The 20,239-nt window shown below is 38.8% G+C and overlaps 1 protein-coding gene across 4 annotated transcripts in view; it reads left to right on the plus strand.

Annotated features, from left to right (window-relative positions):
- Positions 1 to 36: 36 nt before the first annotated feature.
- LOC147167134 (inositol 1,4,5-trisphosphate-gated calcium channel ITPR1) overlaps positions 37 to 20,239 on the plus strand; it is a 68,478-nt gene continuing 48,275 nt past the window's right edge. For all 4 annotated transcript variants that reach the window (XM_086086027.1, XM_086086029.1, XM_086086030.1 and 1 more), the window contains exons 1-17: positions 37 to 222; positions 762 to 876; positions 4,823 to 4,893; positions 12,487 to 12,596; positions 13,171 to 13,257; positions 13,936 to 14,094; positions 15,150 to 15,248; positions 15,728 to 15,811; positions 16,306 to 16,452; positions 16,564 to 16,659; positions 16,847 to 16,891; positions 17,614 to 17,768; positions 18,034 to 18,133; positions 18,606 to 18,766; positions 18,844 to 18,985; positions 19,082 to 19,240; positions 19,713 to 19,885. In XM_086086027.1, coding sequence (XP_085942153.1) covers positions 785 to 876; positions 4,823 to 4,893; positions 12,487 to 12,596; positions 13,171 to 13,257; positions 13,936 to 14,094; positions 15,150 to 15,248; positions 15,728 to 15,811; positions 16,306 to 16,452; positions 16,564 to 16,659; positions 16,847 to 16,891; positions 17,614 to 17,768; positions 18,034 to 18,133; positions 18,606 to 18,766; positions 18,844 to 18,985; positions 19,082 to 19,240; positions 19,713 to 19,885 — 1,880 coding nt within the window. In that variant the 5' untranslated portion in view covers positions 37 to 222; positions 762 to 784. The remainder of the gene's footprint in view (positions 223 to 761; positions 877 to 4,822; positions 4,894 to 12,486; positions 12,597 to 13,170; positions 13,258 to 13,935; positions 14,095 to 15,149; positions 15,249 to 15,727; positions 15,812 to 16,305; positions 16,453 to 16,563; positions 16,660 to 16,846; positions 16,892 to 17,613; positions 17,769 to 18,033; positions 18,134 to 18,605; positions 18,767 to 18,843; positions 18,986 to 19,081; positions 19,241 to 19,712; positions 19,886 to 20,239) is intronic.

Consider the following 20,239-nt stretch of genomic DNA (forward strand, 5'->3'; position numbering starts at 1 on the left):
GGAAGAAGCGGCAGTGAGCTCAAGCAGCAACGGGCAGCTCAAGCTCAGAGCACCACACAGCACCGCACAGCAGAGCACCGCCTGTCCCTCTCCTTGCTGACCTCCTCACAGCCACAAACCCTGGCTTGTATCACTATCGCTCGGTCGCACGAGGAGAGAGTGGAGCCGCCGTCATGTTGTCGTAGCCGGCCCTCGGAAGAGCCGAACATCCGAGCGTTCGAGGTAAAGTTGCAGCTCTTCAACTTCTTTTCCTTATCTTCATCCTCTTCTCGGTAGAGAAGATAGAGCGCTCCATAAATGGCTAACACTGTTTTCCACTGCTGAAGACAACCAGTGCTCTTATCGTTTGTACAAGCCATGTTTTTTTTAAATATTAAAATGACAGACTGACATGTGTTGTTGTTTTTGTTTTTAAATAATGCCAATGCTAGGAGGATGAGCTGGCTGTTTGCACTAGTTTAAATGTTTTGTTTCCTGTGCTGTGTAATCCACTGTTTTTGGTCTGCTCAGACAGAGTCAGATAGAGCAATGTGGACCTGTTGCAGGTGCACAGCTTCCTGTTTGCAGTCCCAATTATTAACCATCCAGACTAAAACCAGCAGCAATCTATTGCTGTAACATGAAACGGAATTTTCCCGCCAACTTGTAGTTGTAGCAGCGACATATTTAAATTTGCCTCTAACCGATGTAATGGAGTAGGCAAACTAGCATTAGCAGGATGCTGGATAGAATCATTTATTTTTTTACGTCCTCTGTTGCAGGTGTTCCTTTGTGTGTTTCCAACATGTCGGATAAAATGTCCAGCTTCCTGCACATCGGGGATATTTGCTCCCTGTACGCAGAGGGGTCCACCAGTGGCTTCATCAGCACCCTGGGGTGAGCACATTTGACTATTTAACATGACACTTGCAGAATTTGGAAGATATATTATGAACAAGATGAAGAGAAGTAAACATGTTTTCTTTTTCTCACTAGAATGCCCATAGTTAATCAAGTCAGTGGTGATAGTTTAGGAAAATGTGGCTTCAAGTAAGCCTGTAACAGCAGCCTAGCCTATTCAAATAAATGTCATTTATACGGTTTGCTGAAATGCCTTTTCAATACTTTTTGTTTACTGTTCAAAATGAAGACCAAAAAAAAGGTCATTATATTGTATTTTACACCATAAAGCCAAGTAATGAGGCAGGCATCGAGACAGCCAGATAGATGATAGTGTTGAGAGAGGTGAAGAAAAGCAAGTTGAGCACACCGCAGGGGAATTGTGAGACACCAGTTTTCAGAGAAAGGGCATAGGGAGGACAGAGACTGCTGAAGACCCTGAGAGTGGAGTGTGGAGGAGAGTGAGACATATTAGAATGAGTGCTTTATGTGCATCCACAAGCACTGGACCATCAGGTTTGCATGTTAGGAAAAAAACAACATTTGCCTGCATGTCTGTTAGATGTAATTTGAATGGCATTCGAATTAACTTTAAAGATTATTTAACAGGGCAGATAAATCTAATAATTATTTTAAGATGCGGAAATGTGATGCATAGTGAAATAATTCAATATTGATCAAATATTGTACATGTATGTGTGTCTTTTTCAATTATTGACAAAAAGCAATGGCAAGGAATACACGTTTCAGAAACCCAGTATGTAAATAAGGCGACTGTTGTGGGGTTACTTGGTTTTGTGTTGGAAGGTTAGCTAACATCATCAATCAACTCAATCCTCGTGGTCTGGCAGGCTGCTATTAAAATTCATAAAGTTAGCCCACAGCATGTCTAGACCAGAAGTTTCATATTGTAAAAATAAAATATTGATCGATTTGTGATAATAATTTCTTGTGAGCTGTGGCTGCCTCTTGTTTGGTGAGTGACGGTAGCTTCAGTCTCGTTCAAACTCCACTGCTAATTTGGTGTAACTGTGATGTTTTACTGCCATGCTTTTATGTTGAAAAACAAACATTACTGGCTCTCGGATGTGTTACGCCGACGTTGCCTGAGCGTTGCCAAAGAGACCAGGACGTTGCCATGAGTTCTTGATAATAATTTGTTGTGAAATGCGCCTTGCTGTCTGATAAACCCTTTTGTACAAAACATGACAGATCTCACTGCCGCCCGCCATAATAATAGGATTCAGCGCATGTCCATCATCCACACTGCTTGACGATTATTTTCCTGGGCTGATTTTTGCTCCCAGTCCATCTCTGTCTGAATACAGTTCCGCATGATCGTTGTTCAGAGATGGGGTCACAGCCCACAGTGTTACGGGGGCATCCTCCCCCAGTACCGCCACAGTAGTTGTGAATGGATCTATTTCATGGGTTCTTCCTTTGCAGTTGGCAACTACCACACTCCTCCATTAATCACTGCTAGAAATGTACTTTTTTTGCATGATCTTGCTAGCGGACAAATGGGCAATTTTTTTTTACATACACATAATGTGGTTCCATCAGAAACACTGCTGTGGATGTTGGTGGTCGAATGTTTGCATATGTAAGAGGCATAATTTCCCACTCTCAATGACGGAAGGGCTGGCGAGAGTCAGTGATGCAATTTTGCAGTTTATCCCATTAAATAAAGGTGTGAGAATCAAGCCGGAAGAATGTTTTTCTTTTCTTTTTTCCAATGCATTTGTAATGGCCATCAGTTACAATTTTTCTATTTGGAGGGGGTCCACTGCACAGGGTTGGTAAATGTGATAATAAATGGTGTTATTGTGAGTATGGCCAGAGTAAAAGCGGTGAACAGATGGAAACTATAAAAGCTAATATTGTCTATTGCGGAATCAGTAAAGCTGTAAGGACGATGAGTCATGGTGTTGCAGAGTTGATTAAAAAATGGAATGACCTCCTGTATAAAGACCAAGTCGTTATAGAGACTTTGAGGCATTTGCTGCATTCCACAACATCCCACGCACATAAGACTGCATACATTTGCAAAATGGTCATACCAGTTTTGGCCTGCTGCTTTTTTTCCGGCTACATTATTTACAACGAGTTGCAAGTTGTAACTATTTAAACTCTCATACATTTGAAGCCTTTTCTTTTAATTTGTGTGTATTTCAAATCACTTGATACTATAGGAAATAATGCATTTAGGATTAATTTGTTCCAGCATCAAACTGTCACTATTGTAAATAATTCTAACTGTACTGTACAGGTGATTTAATAGTACTATTTTAACATTGTTAGTGAGCTTACATAAAGACTTGTTTTATCATTTTCTTTGTAACTGCCATCCATACTGTCATGCAAGAAACATTAGCAATTGTGGCCAATAACCATTGTGTACGTTGCTTAAAATGAATGAAGAGTGATGGTTAGGGGGAAGAAAATCTCTAACAGAAGGTTAATTTGGTCTGCATCCAGAGAAGTGACATTCTCTGCGAGTAAATGCAAAATTTGGCACCATTGGTTCCATTTTGCCTGCTGGCCCTTTCACAGGGTTGAAGGGAAACAGCAGATTTTTGTCTAGGGTGTTTTCTCCACCAGTGATGGGCATTTGATTGAATATCTCTTCAGAAAATTACCAATCAATAAATCCATTGATTTAAAAAAATATATATATACATTTTTATTTTTGATTGAATGGGACAAACTCTGTAAATCAACTTTTTCTTTAAATTCTAAATTCTACTACTTCTTTGCTACTGATTCATGTGAAGGGCTACCAGTTTGATACATATTTCTGAAATATTATATTTGCTCAAATTACTCTCAATGCAGTAATCACCCTTCTATGCATATATATATATATATCCCATTTTTCCCAAACAAATTTATCATCTCATAATATCAATGATGTACATTAGGAAATTAACCATACAGCGTTTAATTTCTGTAGGCTTACAAAGCAGGATGACAGCAATAATTTTCAACAAAAACTAGGCTTTGCTGAAAAACTTACAGTTTTAAGTGTGCCGCCATCTAGTGGTCAACAGTAGAATTACACCCATTATAAATGAGAATTGGACTGAAATACGTTCAATTACTGTACAATTTTTGGGGGGTGAAATAGTGGGTCCGCAAATTGCGAACCTGGAACCCACGAGGGAAATTTTTAAAACTACTTTTTAAATTTGGGTAAAGACTAAGTTATATTATTGTCAGTTCAACATGTTTCACTGAAACTATTAATAAAGACACAGTTGTATTAAATGTGTCTTGCGTGTTAAATTACGGTTAGAAATAGACGTGTTATAATTGTCTGTATAAAAGTTGAAATGTATGCTGAAGGAAAAAAAAGAGAGCAATTTTAGTCGACTAAATTGACAATTTAGTCGACTAAAATTGCTCTTTTTTTAATTTTTTTTACTAAAATTGCTCTTTTTTTTCCCGTAGACTAAAATTGGATTAAAACTAAAATGAAATCAGATGACTAAAACTTTAATTAATATTAGTCAAAAGATTATAACTAAAACTAAATAAAAAATGTATTGTGAAAATTAACACTGGGTCCTTGGTGGTTACCTGGTGTCCGTGGGTACCACGTTGGTGACCACTGCTGTTAATGCCAGTTTTGTGTTGAGCAGATGAACGCTGGCCAGATAAGCCATAGCAAAAGTCTTCACGGATGCAGTTTGACTTTTCAGCTGCCATCTTGTACATTCGACTGTAAACTAGTTGACGGTGAATCAACAGTGCCTCTGCTGGTTGCAATCTAGTTTTCCCTAGTTGATGACTAATCAATCATTTCCACACAATCTACCAATCCAATAATTGTAACTATATTCCTAAAAGACCTTTTAAAACCAGTTTTTTTTTTTAATTGGTGATATATTCCAAATATGCCTCACATGACATTAACAGTGTTGCAATATGCTACAATCTGCAGCTTGGTGGATGACCGCTGTGTGGTCCAGCCTGATGCAGGTGACCTCAACAACCCTCCAAAGAAGTTCAGAGGTAAGAGGCACAGAGATTGTCCCCCATGTGGCTGACATCATCCCCACTAACTGCTGTGTGTTTATACTGAGCGCTCTGTGATCGACAGTGCTCCATGTGTTGTGCTTCGTTTCTGTGGTGACGACCACAATACCTCTGCCCACCGGGCTTCAAACAGGGATTCCATTGGCAATGTTCAAGCTGCATCCATCTCCGACAGCAGCATTGATGTTAATAAACCAAGAACCATTGGAAAGCGTTTCATACGTAAAAGCCTTGAGATGCTTATTTGGGTGTAATTGCTATAAATAGTCCTCATACAGGAAGTGGAACTGGTGACCCTTGGTTCTCAGGCTGGAGGCTTGTATCTCTGGGGGCTGCTGGCCCCCACATTGCATAGAAAGCATCTTGCATAACCTTGACACTCTGTCAGTCATCTCTTTGCAAACAGCTGATTAAAATGTGTCCCTTAAGGAAAATCATGTTTGATAGATTTCGAAGACAAATGTTTTTCTAGAGCACTTGCAAGAACAGTCCAAGCTAACTTTGAAGAGTCGTTTCCAAATTAGCCCACATGATAATGATCTACAAAGAATTCTCCTTGTTGCTGTGGAAATGTAGATTGCAATTGATTCTGCACTAAGGCTAAATCTTATCACATATTATTGAACATGTTTCACAGTAAGAGAGGCACAAACCTTTTAAAGGATTAATGATGTAACATTGATGTTTACGATGATATTTTACAGTCCCAAAGGTGGACAGACATTTTAATTGTGTTTAGAGGCTTTGGTGTGTTCTGATATTTGTCTACACTCGCTTACAAGCCGCCACTACTTTTATATCCCAAACAACTGCCGAGTTTATATGCATAGATGACAGGGAAATATAATCTATTAGTTTGTGTGTTATATTCACATTGTACTGATCTGGTTTCAAATGGACTGTCTAGTGTCTATTAGGGGTGTGCCAAAAAAATAGATTCTCATAAGAATCGCGATTCTCATTTAGTACGATTCAGAATCGATTTTAAATGTCCCAAAATGGATTTTATTTAAATTATTTTATACTGTCTTGCCTTTGTCTGTGTGTACCTTTTATTTGGAGCGCTGTTCATGTTGTACCCGGTTTGGCCACTGAGGGGCAGTGTGGTTCCACGCGGTCTAATACACTGTTAAGTCGTAGCCATATTAGAGAGTAGAAAGAAAAAGTCACGATCAAGTTATTCCAATAAAAGTTTTTACAGCGTGGAGCCGTTCTTTTGAGTGATAAAAAAGCCGTGAGTAGCGCGCTAATTAGCATTAGCGAGTCAGACTGGAGTAGATCATTACAATTCCTTCTATAGATTGAAGCAAAAATCATTGTCAATCAAATCATTCCGAATTTAAAAAAAAAATGTTCTTAATCGAAAATCGATTCCAAATCGAATCGCAGGCACAAAAATCGGAATCGAATCGTGAGGCATTCAAAGATTCCCACCCCTAGTGTCTATATTGTAAATTACCAGCAACATAAGTGCAAACTGTTTGAAGAGCATTTTTTGGCAGCAAACATGATGCCTCATTTGTAAAGAAGGATTTCACTAATCACTTTTCGTCCTTTAATCCTCCATGCTTCCTCCTCTGTCACCTTATTGACTCATCAGAAGGTAGACTGTGCTCTAGCCCTATTGTAATGTCTTTCCACCAGCAGCAATATCATGCTAGATTTCCAATTTTTTCCCCCCCAAATAGCTCATACTAATGCACAAGGAACAACTTGCGGCTTAAGAAAGAAATGAAGCCGATTTGGTATATTTGAACCGTGCTTGTGCTCTTGAACAGAGTGAATGAGATTAAAGAGCCTTTGGTTACTGCCTTGTCAGCTGCTCCTGATCAGAAGAGGCCTTTATGTCAGTGTGAGGTGACTCTGAACGTCAACCAGAAGGTGAAAAGAAGTGCTAATGTGAAGGAAAGCAAGCAGCGAAAGCAACGTGTAGTCTCAACATTGCATGCCCGTTTTCCCAACAGATTTAAAGATTCCTATTATAGTGGATTTGGTATCCCATTCGCAGGGGTTGGTGATTTGAATTATTTTAATATACTTGGTGATTTTAATATACTTTGGAGATTGACAACCACGAACTATAGATAGTTTACTTGACACTTTATGCTTGTTGGTGAAATCTGTAGTTCTGTGTGCGCTTTGCAAAGCCAAATTCAAATAATATATTCGTTGTACGTCTTTGGCATATCGTCTCAACACAATTACCCAGTTCAAGTTACCTCCACGGAGCCTCACAAATCAGTGCTGCGGGAGTGTGGTACTGATGGGCAGAACTAGTGAAAAGTTTTGAGAATTCTTTCGATTATAAGTATTTAAAATGCCTGTAAAAATGAGTCGGTTTCGATTGTTCTGTTCGGCAGTAGTTGCAGTGACTTGCATTTTGTTGCGTTCTACGGAAATGATCGAATGGCTTACTATCATTAATTTGGCCCGCTACTGCCTGTCACTGGTGTGTAGATGATTTGCTTAAAACCAATTCCTAAATCCAGAAACAACCAGACTGATGATATTACCATCAACATTAGCAGTGTTTTATGATCATTGTCATGTTTGTGCAGGCGTAGCCTACAGGTCTTGCTAACTGTGTCATCTGTGTCTAGTACTGTCTCTGCTGAGGTATGCTCAACATTTCCCCCTAATGTAAACAGAAGCACTTTTAATGTAATCAAACTTTCACTCATGCAGGCCATGAGCTATATTTCACACTGACACAGAAAAGAACTGTGAGTGGTAGTCAAAGCAAGGCAAATATACTACTGTGCACAATGTACCAATAATCCACCACTGTCTATTTTTTGTACATAACAGTTCAGTTCGTCATTAGCTTCATCCACAATTAGATTGAAATATTCATCCTCTGCATGGATAAATTAATAACCCTGGAGAGGAGGTTATGTTGTCGTCATCATCATTTCGTTTGCAGTTTCTAAACCCAAAAATATGCAACTGATTTCCAGTAAACCATTATATTAAAAATCTGGTGCAAATCCGGAATTCCGGAATCCTTCCAGGAGTGCATGAAGGTGTGGCAGAGAAGGCTGCGAAATGTGTTCGACTCTGGGGAATTACTTCAAAGGGGAAGAGGTTTGTAGTTTTGGAATCAAAATAAATATTTCTGGACATTTTCTGACAAACCTTACACTTTAGTTCCCAGTGCAATTATGTTGCCCCTGAAAGTTTGAGAATCAACACTTCCATTAAAGGGGAAGTCAACCCTCCAAAAAATCTTGACAATAATGTGTATTTGACCTCACTAAGTCTAAACATGACACTCTGATTAATATTACATTTGTGGAATATGAGTTATGCAGCAAAATCCAGCCGTTTTTTATCCATCTCAGGGGGCGGCCATTTTGCCACTTGCTGTCGATTGAAGATGACATCAATGTTGCTCAGGGCTCATGCAGGTAACAACCAATCACAGCTCAGCTTGAGAAAACAGGTGAGCTGTCGACCAACCAATCACAGCACAGCTTCAAAAAACAGGTGAGCTGTGATTGGTTGTTGCCAGAGCCCTGAACAGCAGTGATGTCATCTTCAGTCGACAGCAAGTGGCAAAATGGCCGCCCCCTGAGATGGATAAAAAATGGCTGGATTTTGCTGCTTAACTCATATTCCGCAATTGTAATATTAATCAGAACGTCATGTTTAGACTAGTCAGGTCACATATAACAAATTATTGTAAAGAAATATTTAAGGTGCTTTACATCACATTTTAAAATACTGGATAACAAGAAACCATCTTTGAAATAACTGAGCTACATACTTACTTGTGAGACAGTTCAAGTCTAATTTACAATTTGTGTTGGATTCCAAAGTGCATTTCCCTATGTTTATTTCTCGGATCAAGATCTTGGATTTTTTTTCCGGTTCATTTCACATCAGGGTCTTCTTGTTAGGATGTCTCTGAACACCAGTACACTTGGAGCAATGCAGAGCCGCCCTGTACCGGTGCTTTAAAATGACCTAAGTTCTTCCCCACACAAATCAGCTGGTTAATTACCAGAAATAGATCTGTCTTAAGTGCATTCCTTTCCAAATAAGTCCAACATAAGTGCATAGTTTTACTGGCGATCAAGAGGGAGACACCTTACTGGAAATGGCCATGGCTGCTATTGCGGGATATTTGTTGTCTTAGATGCTGTACGGATGATGAGAGGCTTCCTCTATCTCTTAACAGGATAAGAAATTAGGAGCGAGTTGCAGTTTATACAACCCAGATCAGTGAGGATGTGGTTGACCTAACACAGAATAGAAGTCTTATGCAATGTGTGTCTTTAGGTCCCCTGCCAGATGTTGTTGGAGAGTTGCTCACATTTCATAGCAATACTAGGAAGTCTTTCTATCACATGACATTTTTTTGTATACTTACTTAGTAGAGGCCAGCTTTCTTCAAAAAAAAACCGATGCAGTTTATGTTATAAATATCGACACAAATTTGAAGTGCTGCCTTTTGTGATAGGGCGTCTTCGGAAAGTCAAATCTAATCTATACAGGTACCATTTCTTAACCTTTTGTAGAAAATGTCATCAGGTCAAGGGTGAGATGAAAGGATGCTTCCTTTTAAACATAGAAAAAGTCAGCACTGTTTAAAATCAGTTTGACGACACAGTTCTGAGCTGGCGTCATCATGCAAGCAACAAGTACTGGGGACATACGGTGAAAAATGCTGTTTTTGTAAAATAGTGGCCTGTTTCTTTAAAAAATGGCTTCTGTAAAGAATTATGGCAAACAAATAGAGCAGACCCTTGCTATTCACATTGGACAGGGACTGGGCCCGACTGCGAGTAACGAAAATCCACATATAATTGATGCCCATTAAACAAGTAATTGCATTTCTTTAAAAACAAAAAACGTGGTTACACTGAATTCATCTTTGACATATGAATGTGTTCTGCTTTCATTTGTTTACTACGGTGCGTCACAAGAATGTTACAACTCACAACTGTGAGGCAATCATGGGGTGAAAAAGCAAACAAAAGAAGACACTTTTTGATATTCTGATCATTTTGCATGACCACATTTAGTATTGTTATCTAATTAGATACTGTATAGGAATTTAGGAAAATAAATATCTACTATTGTCGTGTACCATTGTATTGTAACGATTGAAGTGTTAAAATGATGGGGTGTCTTTTTTTTCAGCTCGTAAAAGATTGTTTTACATCCCAAGAATGTTAATGATTCCTGGAGATACAGTACATGGCTCTGGATTGCTCCCAGCAGTTCTCCTGCCCAGTGACCCCAGAAGGAATTCTAAGCCCTGTTTCAGTACAACTAGAGCAACATGTGCTCTCACAGTTGACTTTAATTAAAAACAATTGCAGGCTGATATAGTTCAACACAGTACATACTGCATTTGACACGATTGTGTGTTATAATAACACAACTGAACTGCCGTATGGTATGTTTACAGATAAGAAGATGTTTTAAAGTGAACATGGAAAGATGTGGAATGCACATTTAGCAGATGCAAGTGTTAGCTCCATTGTTCCTGCAGCCTGTCTCGCTCTGTCTCTCTCTGCTTAACATTCTTTCACTGTCTTCCTGTCTTCCTCATTTTTGGGCCACTTCCTTTATTGCGTGTTTAAAAAAAAAAGAAAAAAAAGAAGCAGATTTCTGGGTCAGAGTAAAAAACAAACAAATACGATATGGTTTAAGGTGAAGAACATTTTGCAGAGTTGAAGCGAGCATGGTGAAATTTGTGGAATTTATAAAGGCAAAGAATGGATGAAAGAATATGGACGTTAACGATAGGGAATCCCCACCCACTTTTTTCATCCCACTCCTCTTCTCTTGGTTGGCCTTATTTGGACATGTTGCTGCAACCAAAGCTGGAAGAGAGAGTGAGTGAACAGGCAAAGGATCGTCCGGTTTTTCTTTTCTTGTTCCTTCCCTCTTCTTACACCCTCAAAATAGACGATAGGCCTGAGAAGAGGTGAAGTCGTTTGCAGCGCAGCTGAAGAGGAACTTCTCAAGGACAGAAGAGGAACTCTGTTAACATCAACTGCCCTCCCGCCTGCTTCCACTCTATCTATGAAAATGAGTTACACATTCACTGATAAGAGCCTCACATTGTTGTTGTTCTTTCGAACTGACTTCACTGTTGTGGCCGCGCACTCCTTTGGGTTGACATACATGCTTGCACGCCCTATGCAGATCCAGACCAAATGTTTCTTATCTTGTACAAAATGGCTGCATACACAAACTGACACGCACTGTACAGTGGCCTGTTCTTCATCAAACCTCGCTCTAGTGCTTCCATTTTCATTCATGAGAGTGCTGTTTGAAGTGTGACACATACACACACACATGTCAGAAAAGTGCAAATGATTGTTTATTATATGTAGTGTAACTTTTTTTTGGGCAAGTTAAATCTGCCAGTCCTAAATGTGTGTGAATGGTAAATGATGCATTATGGTTGCACATGTACCACCATTGCTGGTCAAATTAATGAGTGAACTTGATTAAAACACATTGATATCCTTGATGTTCGAAATGGGCTAAAATAACAGAGTTAACATTGAAGCTCATTCATCCATTTCATGTGACACAATCTAATTAAGATGAATGACCCTGCAGTTGTAATCATTTAAACACCACTATTTTCTTCTTGAAAAATATGCCAGGAAAAGTGTGATAAGGACTATAGAAAAGGAAATGGAAGTTATAGCGACATAACTGAAACGTAGCGACAATCTTGTTAATACGTCTATCCTGTCTACTCAGTACAAGAAGGCGCCATATTGAACTCTTTTTATCGCCCAAAACATTTAATGACGTCTACTAAAATCCAAATGAATGCTTCCAAAAACGTTAATTGACGATTACTACGTTTTTGTTTTTTTCTCAATTGGCAGTGCAACTTGTTGCACAGCCCTGCCTGCTTAATGGGCTTGTGAAATCCAAAACACCCTCTAACTGTGGCCAGCAGATGGCAGCATTGTATCTCTTTCCAATGGGCTCCTGGTAGTACGAAATTACAATGAAACATGACGAATCTGTTGAAATAGAATGTTTTCAAGGACGACGTGAATGATCAAAGCCTTTGTGACATTGTCTAATTCACAGAGCGTCACTAAACAAAAAATATTAGTGTCAAAGTCACTGTTGTGCAGAAAATGTATCTTTTCACAAAAAAACTGGTTTTGTCCTTAAATTTTCGCTCAATGTCACTCAAATTACCTATTTTCAAATGGTGATGACTAAAGAACGGAATAAGGTAGAAACATACTCTTTTTTTCTAATGAAAGAATGAAATGTGATCTTTCATGTGGTACCCACCATGTTTATATAGTCAGAGCACACAATATTCTGTTTGCCTCAAAAGATTAGTTAAAATGCTAGAAATCTGCTGGCGGGGTTGTTTTTTGGGATAACGTGTGGCAGTAAAAGGGTTATAAGGAGAAGTCAGGGCAAAAATTGTATTCACAATATGTTATATTCGTCACCTCTAGTCTAAACATGGTATTCTGATTTTGATTACTCCGTTTTTTCCCCTCTCGCATTGTACATTTATGAAAAAACTAACTCTGTCCCTCTTTCTTCACGCCTTTTGTCTTTTGGAAGACTGTCTCTTCAGACTGTGTCCCATGAACCGCTACTCGGCCCAAAAGCAATTCTGGAAAGCGGCCAAGCCTGGAGGGAACACAGACACGGTGCTCCTCAACAAGCTCCACGTAAGTGTGACAACACCTTGGCCTCGCAGTCATCACTCGGGCCGAGGGCACTGCACACCAAGCTGTCCACACAGCTCACTCAACACAAAGATGCGAGATTTTGAGATGTTCTTACATGACTATTTTGCTGCTAGATTTAACAAAAGCGTAATGTGGCACAATGTAGTAAGTTTATGGAATTGTCAATTTTTTGTTCTCCTATATTTTCAGTAAAGTACATTTGCTGAGGTAGAATTTTAAACAATCTTTTTATAGACCATTATAAAGCCTTTTACTCCAACTTTTCTTCCTCCACACTTTCCTCCTTACCCTTCAAGCTATCACACAATACCTTTTAAAGCAATTGGCTATCTGACCACATTCTCATAAAAACGAACACTGAAATCTTTCGTTTGTTAATACGCATATGTGGACATCTAGTTTTGGTCTGAAGTTTGCATTTTTACTTTCTAGTGTTTTAATTGTCATTCGTCTTGTGTGTTTGTTGGTGCACAACAATAATGCAGTAAATAACAGAGATTTACCATCAGTGATTTCAACCTGGCCCCTCCCTCATCTGCCTTTTTCTTTATAGCATGCTGCTGACCTGGAGAAGAAACAAAATGACTCAGAAAACAAAAAGCTGCTTGGAACAGTAATTCAGTATGGAAATGTTATTCAGGTTTGTCATAAGTGTTTTTATTCCCACTAATACCTATTACATTTGGCTATCTTTGCACTCTTTTTACTAGGGTGTATTATTTCTTCTTATCCAATAATTAATTAATTAATTTATGCAAATGCAAATGTACCAGCATTACTAATGTTGTAGTTAATGACAATGGTCATCAGGCCATGTCGATAGTGTGTATCGCTGGCGTCGGGCCGAAACCTTATAAATCACAATTTGATACATTTCATACTTTTTCAAAAATCTATACTGTTGGTCAGTTCACACGTGTGCGTGCCGTTTTCTTTATTTTAGTTTAATTTTTTTAAACTAATTATTTAACATTCTAAAGTGTTGAAAATTGCTTACTCTCTTTGAGAATGCCATGTTAATGGTTGAATAAACTATTATTGGGCTCATCTGAAAAGTGACTATTTTGAAGGTAAATGTACATGGTTTTGGCCTGACACTAGTGATATTATTATTATGATTATTGTTATTATTATTATTGTTATTATTATTGTTGTTATTTATTGTATTTGTATTTTTTTTATCTTATCCATTATTTTTTATTTTTTTTAAATCTCATCTCTCATATTTTTATCTTGTTATTCTAACAACAATCTCCCTTGAAAGTTCCCCACAAAGAAAAAACACACCAAAAGCATTTCCTCTTTTCTTCCCGCTTAGCTCCTTCACCTAAAGAGCAACAAATACTTGACAGTGAACAAGCGTTTGCCTGCACTCTTGGAGAAGAACGCCATGAGGGTGATGCTGGACCCTGCAGGAAATGAAGGCTCCTGGTTCTACATCCAGCCCTTCTACAAGCTGCGCTCCATCGGGGACAGTGTGAGTCAGAACATACACGCGGGGCAATTGCCGTATTTTGTTTTTATTTGTTGTAGTAGAGATAACTGTCTACATCATAATATAATCAAATGTTTCAGAAAGCCTTTAAAAGCCGTTTCAGTCTGCAATAAAAAAAAAAAGTCTACTTTTTGAGTCAGATGACAGATAGTGGCCACATGTAAACAAGTGAACTTTGGCTAAAGCAATCCCAGTGTCTTATTTTGTGAAATTCCAATGGTGGTCTTTTGATGACACATTTGGCTCGTAAATCGGAGCATCCCTCACATAAAAAGTACAATATGTTTCCTGTTTCCTCTCCCTTTCTTTGCACAGCAAGATAAGTTGCTCACTATCACAGATTTAGACTGATTTGTGAACAATATTTGAGTGAAATAGTGATATTGTGTAAATGGAAGAAGTTTTAGATCTCTTGAGTTCATCTCATAAAAAATGGGGGCAAAAACAAAAATGTTGTGTTTATATTTTTGTTGAGTTATAATACTGTATAACATCTAAATTATTTTTAAAAAACACGCTGACGTCATACAACGGAGACAAGGCAAAATAAATTCTGGTAGTTTATTGGGAGGGAAAATGTTTTTCAAAAACAGATTTTTTGGGGGGGTATTGCAAAAAATGCAATTAACATGCGCTGATGCTCTCCCCCTTCCACACACAAACACTCAAACTTCAGTCAGTGTGTACATGACCCAAGTGTATGAGTCACCAATCAGATTGCAAAGATCTACTCAATCCCTACATGAAGCTCTGCCAGCCCACAGTAGGATTTTACCTGGTCACGAATCTCTTGTTGGCACTAGCACGGTGTTAATAAGAAGCTCGCATAAGCTCCTCCCAGACTCATTTGAGCTATTACAGGAGCTCTGATTATCAATTTAAACCTCACAAGATACTCATTGCTTCATGCGGTAGTTGTCTTTTGAGAAATGATGTATGTTAAAGGTTAATAAAATCCACATCACTGTTAGCAACAAGGGCGACTTTGTTTTTTATTTTTATGTATTGAATGTTGGTTGTGTTTTGTGTGATGACAGGTGGTGATTGGTGACAAAGTGGTGTTGAACCCAGTGAACGCCGGCCAGCCACTCCACGCCAGCACACACCAGCTCGTGGATAACCCAGGATGCAACGAGGTCTGGTGGCGCTGATGCATCTCATCTCAAGCCCTTTGATTTCTCTGTGGGCGTGTTTGGCTCTGGAGAATCTATTTTTAACACATTACTGCTGCTCGGTTATCAGCCAGCTGATAGAAAAGCCACCACCGCTCACAATGTTGTGATTTTTCTCTTGTATCACTGTTTCTTTTTAACTCCCACAAACATCTATTCACAAAAAGATGGTTATTTATAGTTGTACTGTGTATAAGTTGTTCTAATTAACTTCTTGCCCACAGGGGCCACTTCCTTTTTTTTCTTTGGCACTTTGCTACTAAAATACAAACGTTTAAAGGAAATAATTGATGTACTGTATTGGGCATCAGAAAAAACATTCCCAGTTGATCTATATAAACTGCATGGAATGGCGAATGAATCAATTTAGAATACTACACACGTGAATGAGTTTTAGATGATCCCTTCAGTGACATCAGACTCTCGTTTTTTTTTCTTTTAAGGTGAATTCAGTCAACTGTAACACAAGCTGGAAGATCGTCTTGTTCATGAAATGGAGTGACAATCAGGAGATCGTCCTAAAAGGGGTTTGTTGCATGGCAGCATTGTCATTACTTTTTATTAAATTTTTTAAGATAATACATGTATGTTATTATTGTCAGCATTGTCAGTCACAGTATTATTTGGATCACATTCAAATATCCCAACAAGGGCCAAAATACAGTTTGTATCTAAACAATTTAAATTAAATGGTGACTTTATTCTCACATGACATTGTACATTGTGGAAGACAATTTTACAACATCACCCAACGTGATTTATAATATTTCTTGTCAGGCTATACAGATATCATGTCTGGTATGTTTTCGTATCTTATAGTTAGGGCCTTTTTTACAATGTTTATCACCAAGAATAACTTACAAAACTAGTATCAGTCCATGCTAATTGAATGTAAGTCTGTAAAGCTTATGACACATCTTGTAAATCCACAACAGTATGTTTTTACCTGAGTAATGACCTTTTACTGTTCAGCTGTAAATAGCAAATCATAATAATAAAAATGCATTGGGCTTCTGTCCAGGGCGATGTGGTACGCTTGTTTCATGCAGAGCAGGAAAAATTCCTCACTTGCGATGACCACAGAAAAAAACAATACGTGTTTCTTCGCACCACTGGACGGCAGTCAGCTACCTCAGCAACCAGCAGCAAAGCCCTTTGGGAAATAGAGGTGAGGTGCGGGGGGTGGGGGGGGTGTCTTGGACAGTTGTTGAACACCTCCTTGCCGTGTCACTGTTCAACAAATCCTACGCTTATAACAGTTTAACTGTGTATATATCAGGTTGTACAACATGATCCCTGCCGAGGGGGTGCAGGCTACTGGAACAGTCTGTTCAGGTTTAAACACCTGGCCACTGGACATTACCTTGCTGCAGAGGTCAGTCCACCACAAGGCAGTGTAACATACTGTCATTTGTCAATTTTAATTTTGATATTGAGATTGTTGCAGTACAGGAATTCCAAAGCAATTAAATTATGAATTATTAATAATCCGTGTGTATTGATGGATATTCAATTAATTTATATTGTGAAGTGTATTACCTATGTGTTTTGTGTATTTAAAGGTGAATCCAGAGTATGAAGAGGAGGGTCTGGAGTCACGGCCATCAGTAAGAGACACATTCAAGTCGTTTCACTCATATAACATGTGTGCAAAACTGTCTTCAAACAAACACTAAAAGTTGAACAAGACAGGCTTTTGTTAAGATTCTTCATGACAACACTTGCTTTTTGGCTATTACATTACTGTAGTGTGTTTTCATTTGTGGGTACCGACGACCAGCAGATGGCAGTGATTGACTGATAATGTTTTTTCACTGTTCAAGATTCTTAGTGTTCTTGATGTGGCACTCACTGCATCCATTGGGGGGTAATTAATCAAGAAAAATTATAGCATTTATTGTTGTTTGAGTAGAAGATGTATGGCCTATGTAGTTAGCTACAAAATGTATGTAATTAGATGATGCCAGTATTCCTACTAATGCAGGCTATCTATTGTAGTTAAGGTTATTAGCCTCATGAAACTTAACTAACTTAAAGTTTGTTTCACATAAAGACTTTCTTGCAAACAACCCTGCTTATTAATGCCATTATTTGACTTTTAACCCGGCCAGTTACATTGTGTTTAGTGAAGCATTTGTTTTGTTGTCAGAACAATAATGCTTTTAACTATTACATTTCCTGCTGTCCACACTTCATTCCTAGAAATCCTCTCACGGTATTAAAGCAGGAATCCCTTTTGCTGACAAAGCTGCTTACCTTTGTTTTCCATAAAATGTGGCATTGGAAGATTGTGTTTGTTTTTGCAACATTACATGTTTTCTGCTTGCAGCTGGATTCGGAGCAAGAGGCCTTGCGGGCCCGTTTGCGAAATGTACAAGATAAAGTCATGTACACACTTGTCTCCGTTCCTGATGGAAATGACATTTCTTCAATATTTGAGTTGGACCCGACCACGTTAAGAGGAGGAGACTCACTCGTACCCAGGTACTCTAGTAAATTAGTGTATTAAGTTGACCTAATGTGATTTACAGGAGCACATAATTCTCCTGTTATGCTTCATGTGTAACCTATTGGCCTGACCTTGTTTCGCCCTCATGTTGCACAACATGTTCGTAAGTGCACATTGCCTTTGTTTATATTTAGCTTATATTTCACTTGCCTTCAGACGTAACTGGCTGAGTGTCTTTGGTTATATAGTAGTAGCAAAGTGAATTATTAATACATTGAAAATATGAAAATGTAATTTCAGGAATTCATACGTGCGCCTCAGACACCTGTGCACCAACACATGGGTTCACAGCACCAACCAACCCATTGACAAAGAGGAGGAAAAACCTGTCATGCTTCGTGTAAGTGTATAAAGTTGATTAAAAGATGTGATCATGCTGGAATGATTTAAATAACTCCTTTCCTCACCTCCACCGTGTGGAGACAATTATTGGGATAGAAGAAAATTATTTCAAAGTCAACAGTCATTAATGTTGGGTCACAGTCTCTATTTGAGTTCATCACAAAGTTGTTTGATGGGGTACAAATCGAGGCCCTCGTTTTCTTCCGCAACAAACTCACCCAACTTTGGGTTATGAAATGTAATGGGGCACAGTCATTCATTTCTTAATGGAACAGAAAAGGGCCTTTACCGAACTGTTACACATTTAGAAGCGTAGATTTCCCCAGGTTCAATTAGCTGTTTTTGATTTGATTAAGAGTTGTTTCAATACTTCATCCATAGTCTAATGTCCATTGGCCCTTGTTATTGGACTCACATCTTTATGAGTCTATATTCGTCTCTGACATTCCGTATACCTTTGTTGATGACAGATTGGCACGTCTGCACTGAAAGAGGACAAAGAGGCCTTTGCAATTGTGCCCGTCTCCCCAGCTGAAGTGCGAGACCTTGACTTTGCCAACGATGCCAGTAAAGTGCTGGCCTCTATTGCTGGGAAGCTTGAAAAAGGCACCATCACACAGAATGAGAGAAGGTATGAAGCCGAGATGAGTAATAATTCAATCTTAAATGTGAAATTTGCTGATTTTTCCTCTTTGCGTGGACAACCAGAGCAGTTACAAAACTTCTCGAAGATCTGGTGTTCTTTGTTGTTGACATTCCTAACAACGGACAGGATGTTCTTGAGATTACGGTCAACAAACCAAACAGAGAAAGGCAAAAACTCATGAGAGAACAGAATATTCTTAAACAGGTACTAATTCAGCACTTTGTGGCGAGGAAATTCTTGTCTGGTAGCACCTTTTTATGAGATCTCATAGACATGTTCAAACCCTCTTCCTGGATTCAGATCTTCAAGCTGCTTCAGGCCCCCTTTACTGACAGCGGTGATGGCCCAATGCTTCGATTGGATGAGCTCGCCGACCAGCGTCATGCCCCCTTCAGACACATTTGCCGACTCTGTTACCGGGTTTTGCGTCACTCCCAACAGGACTACCGCAAGAACCAGGTACAGGGTTTCTGATCTAGGGGTTTTGCGTTCTGGATTTGTGAGTGACCTGGCATAACTTTTACTTGCAGCTGCTGTGTGTGCTGATCTGCCTTCCAGTAACTCAATAGTCGTTGGCCTTTTCTTCTTTAGCAGCACTAATGTGTTTAGCAAAATACATTTCTAAGAATCTTTGACGAGAAATTGAATGACTCATAATTGTGCCTTTTCCCATTTCCAAGGCTCTTTTGCAATTAATATTATAATACAAATATCCAAAAACATAGTCGGCTGCAGATCCTAGAACTAGTAAAATCATTCATTCATTTTTGAAGCCTTTCTTTTACATGAAACCGAGGGTAATTTAGAATGGACTTGTTTAAGGTTGCAAAATGGCTGACTTAACGAATCGAGAGATATCGCAAAGCATTATTTTGTAAATCTCAGGTCAAGGGGTGACTTGCACTCATTGTCTGCCGCTTTTCATCCACAGGAGTATATAGCCAAGCAATTTCGCTTCATGCAGAAACAAATTGGCTATGATGTTCTGGCAGAAGACACTATCACAGCTCTCCTCCATAACAACCGCAAGTTACTGGAGAAACACATTACTGCTGCAGAGATTGACACGTTTGTCAGCCTGGTCCGCAAGAACCGTGAGCCCAGGTTGGTAAAGTGGTTCTGTGTGGTGAACCAACCAGAACGGAAAAGCATTGATTTGATTATAATGCATTTCCATGGAGATATTTGTTTGCAGAAATTGATTTGATATTTTTTCAGGAGGAATGATTTATGTTGCTTATTTTGTTTATCAGAGATGAAAAGTAACGAAGTACAAATACTTTGTTACTTTACTTGAGTAGTTTTTTCAGTACTTTGTTCTTTCCTGAGTATTTATTTTTTTAGACTACTTTTTACTTTTATCCGTTACATTTTAACAATGCCTCCTGGCTCCGCCAATCAAATGAAGCGTTACACATGTATATACACCCCTACATCCCAGCTCGTGATTGGCTCTAC

This window comes from Leptonotus elevatus, chromosome 10, assembly GCF_054856555.1.
Source record: "Leptonotus elevatus isolate MCC_2025b chromosome 10, RoL_Lele_1.0, whole genome shotgun sequence".
In the NCBI taxonomy this organism is placed as follows: domain Eukaryota; kingdom Metazoa; phylum Chordata; class Actinopteri; order Syngnathiformes; family Syngnathidae; genus Leptonotus; species Leptonotus elevatus.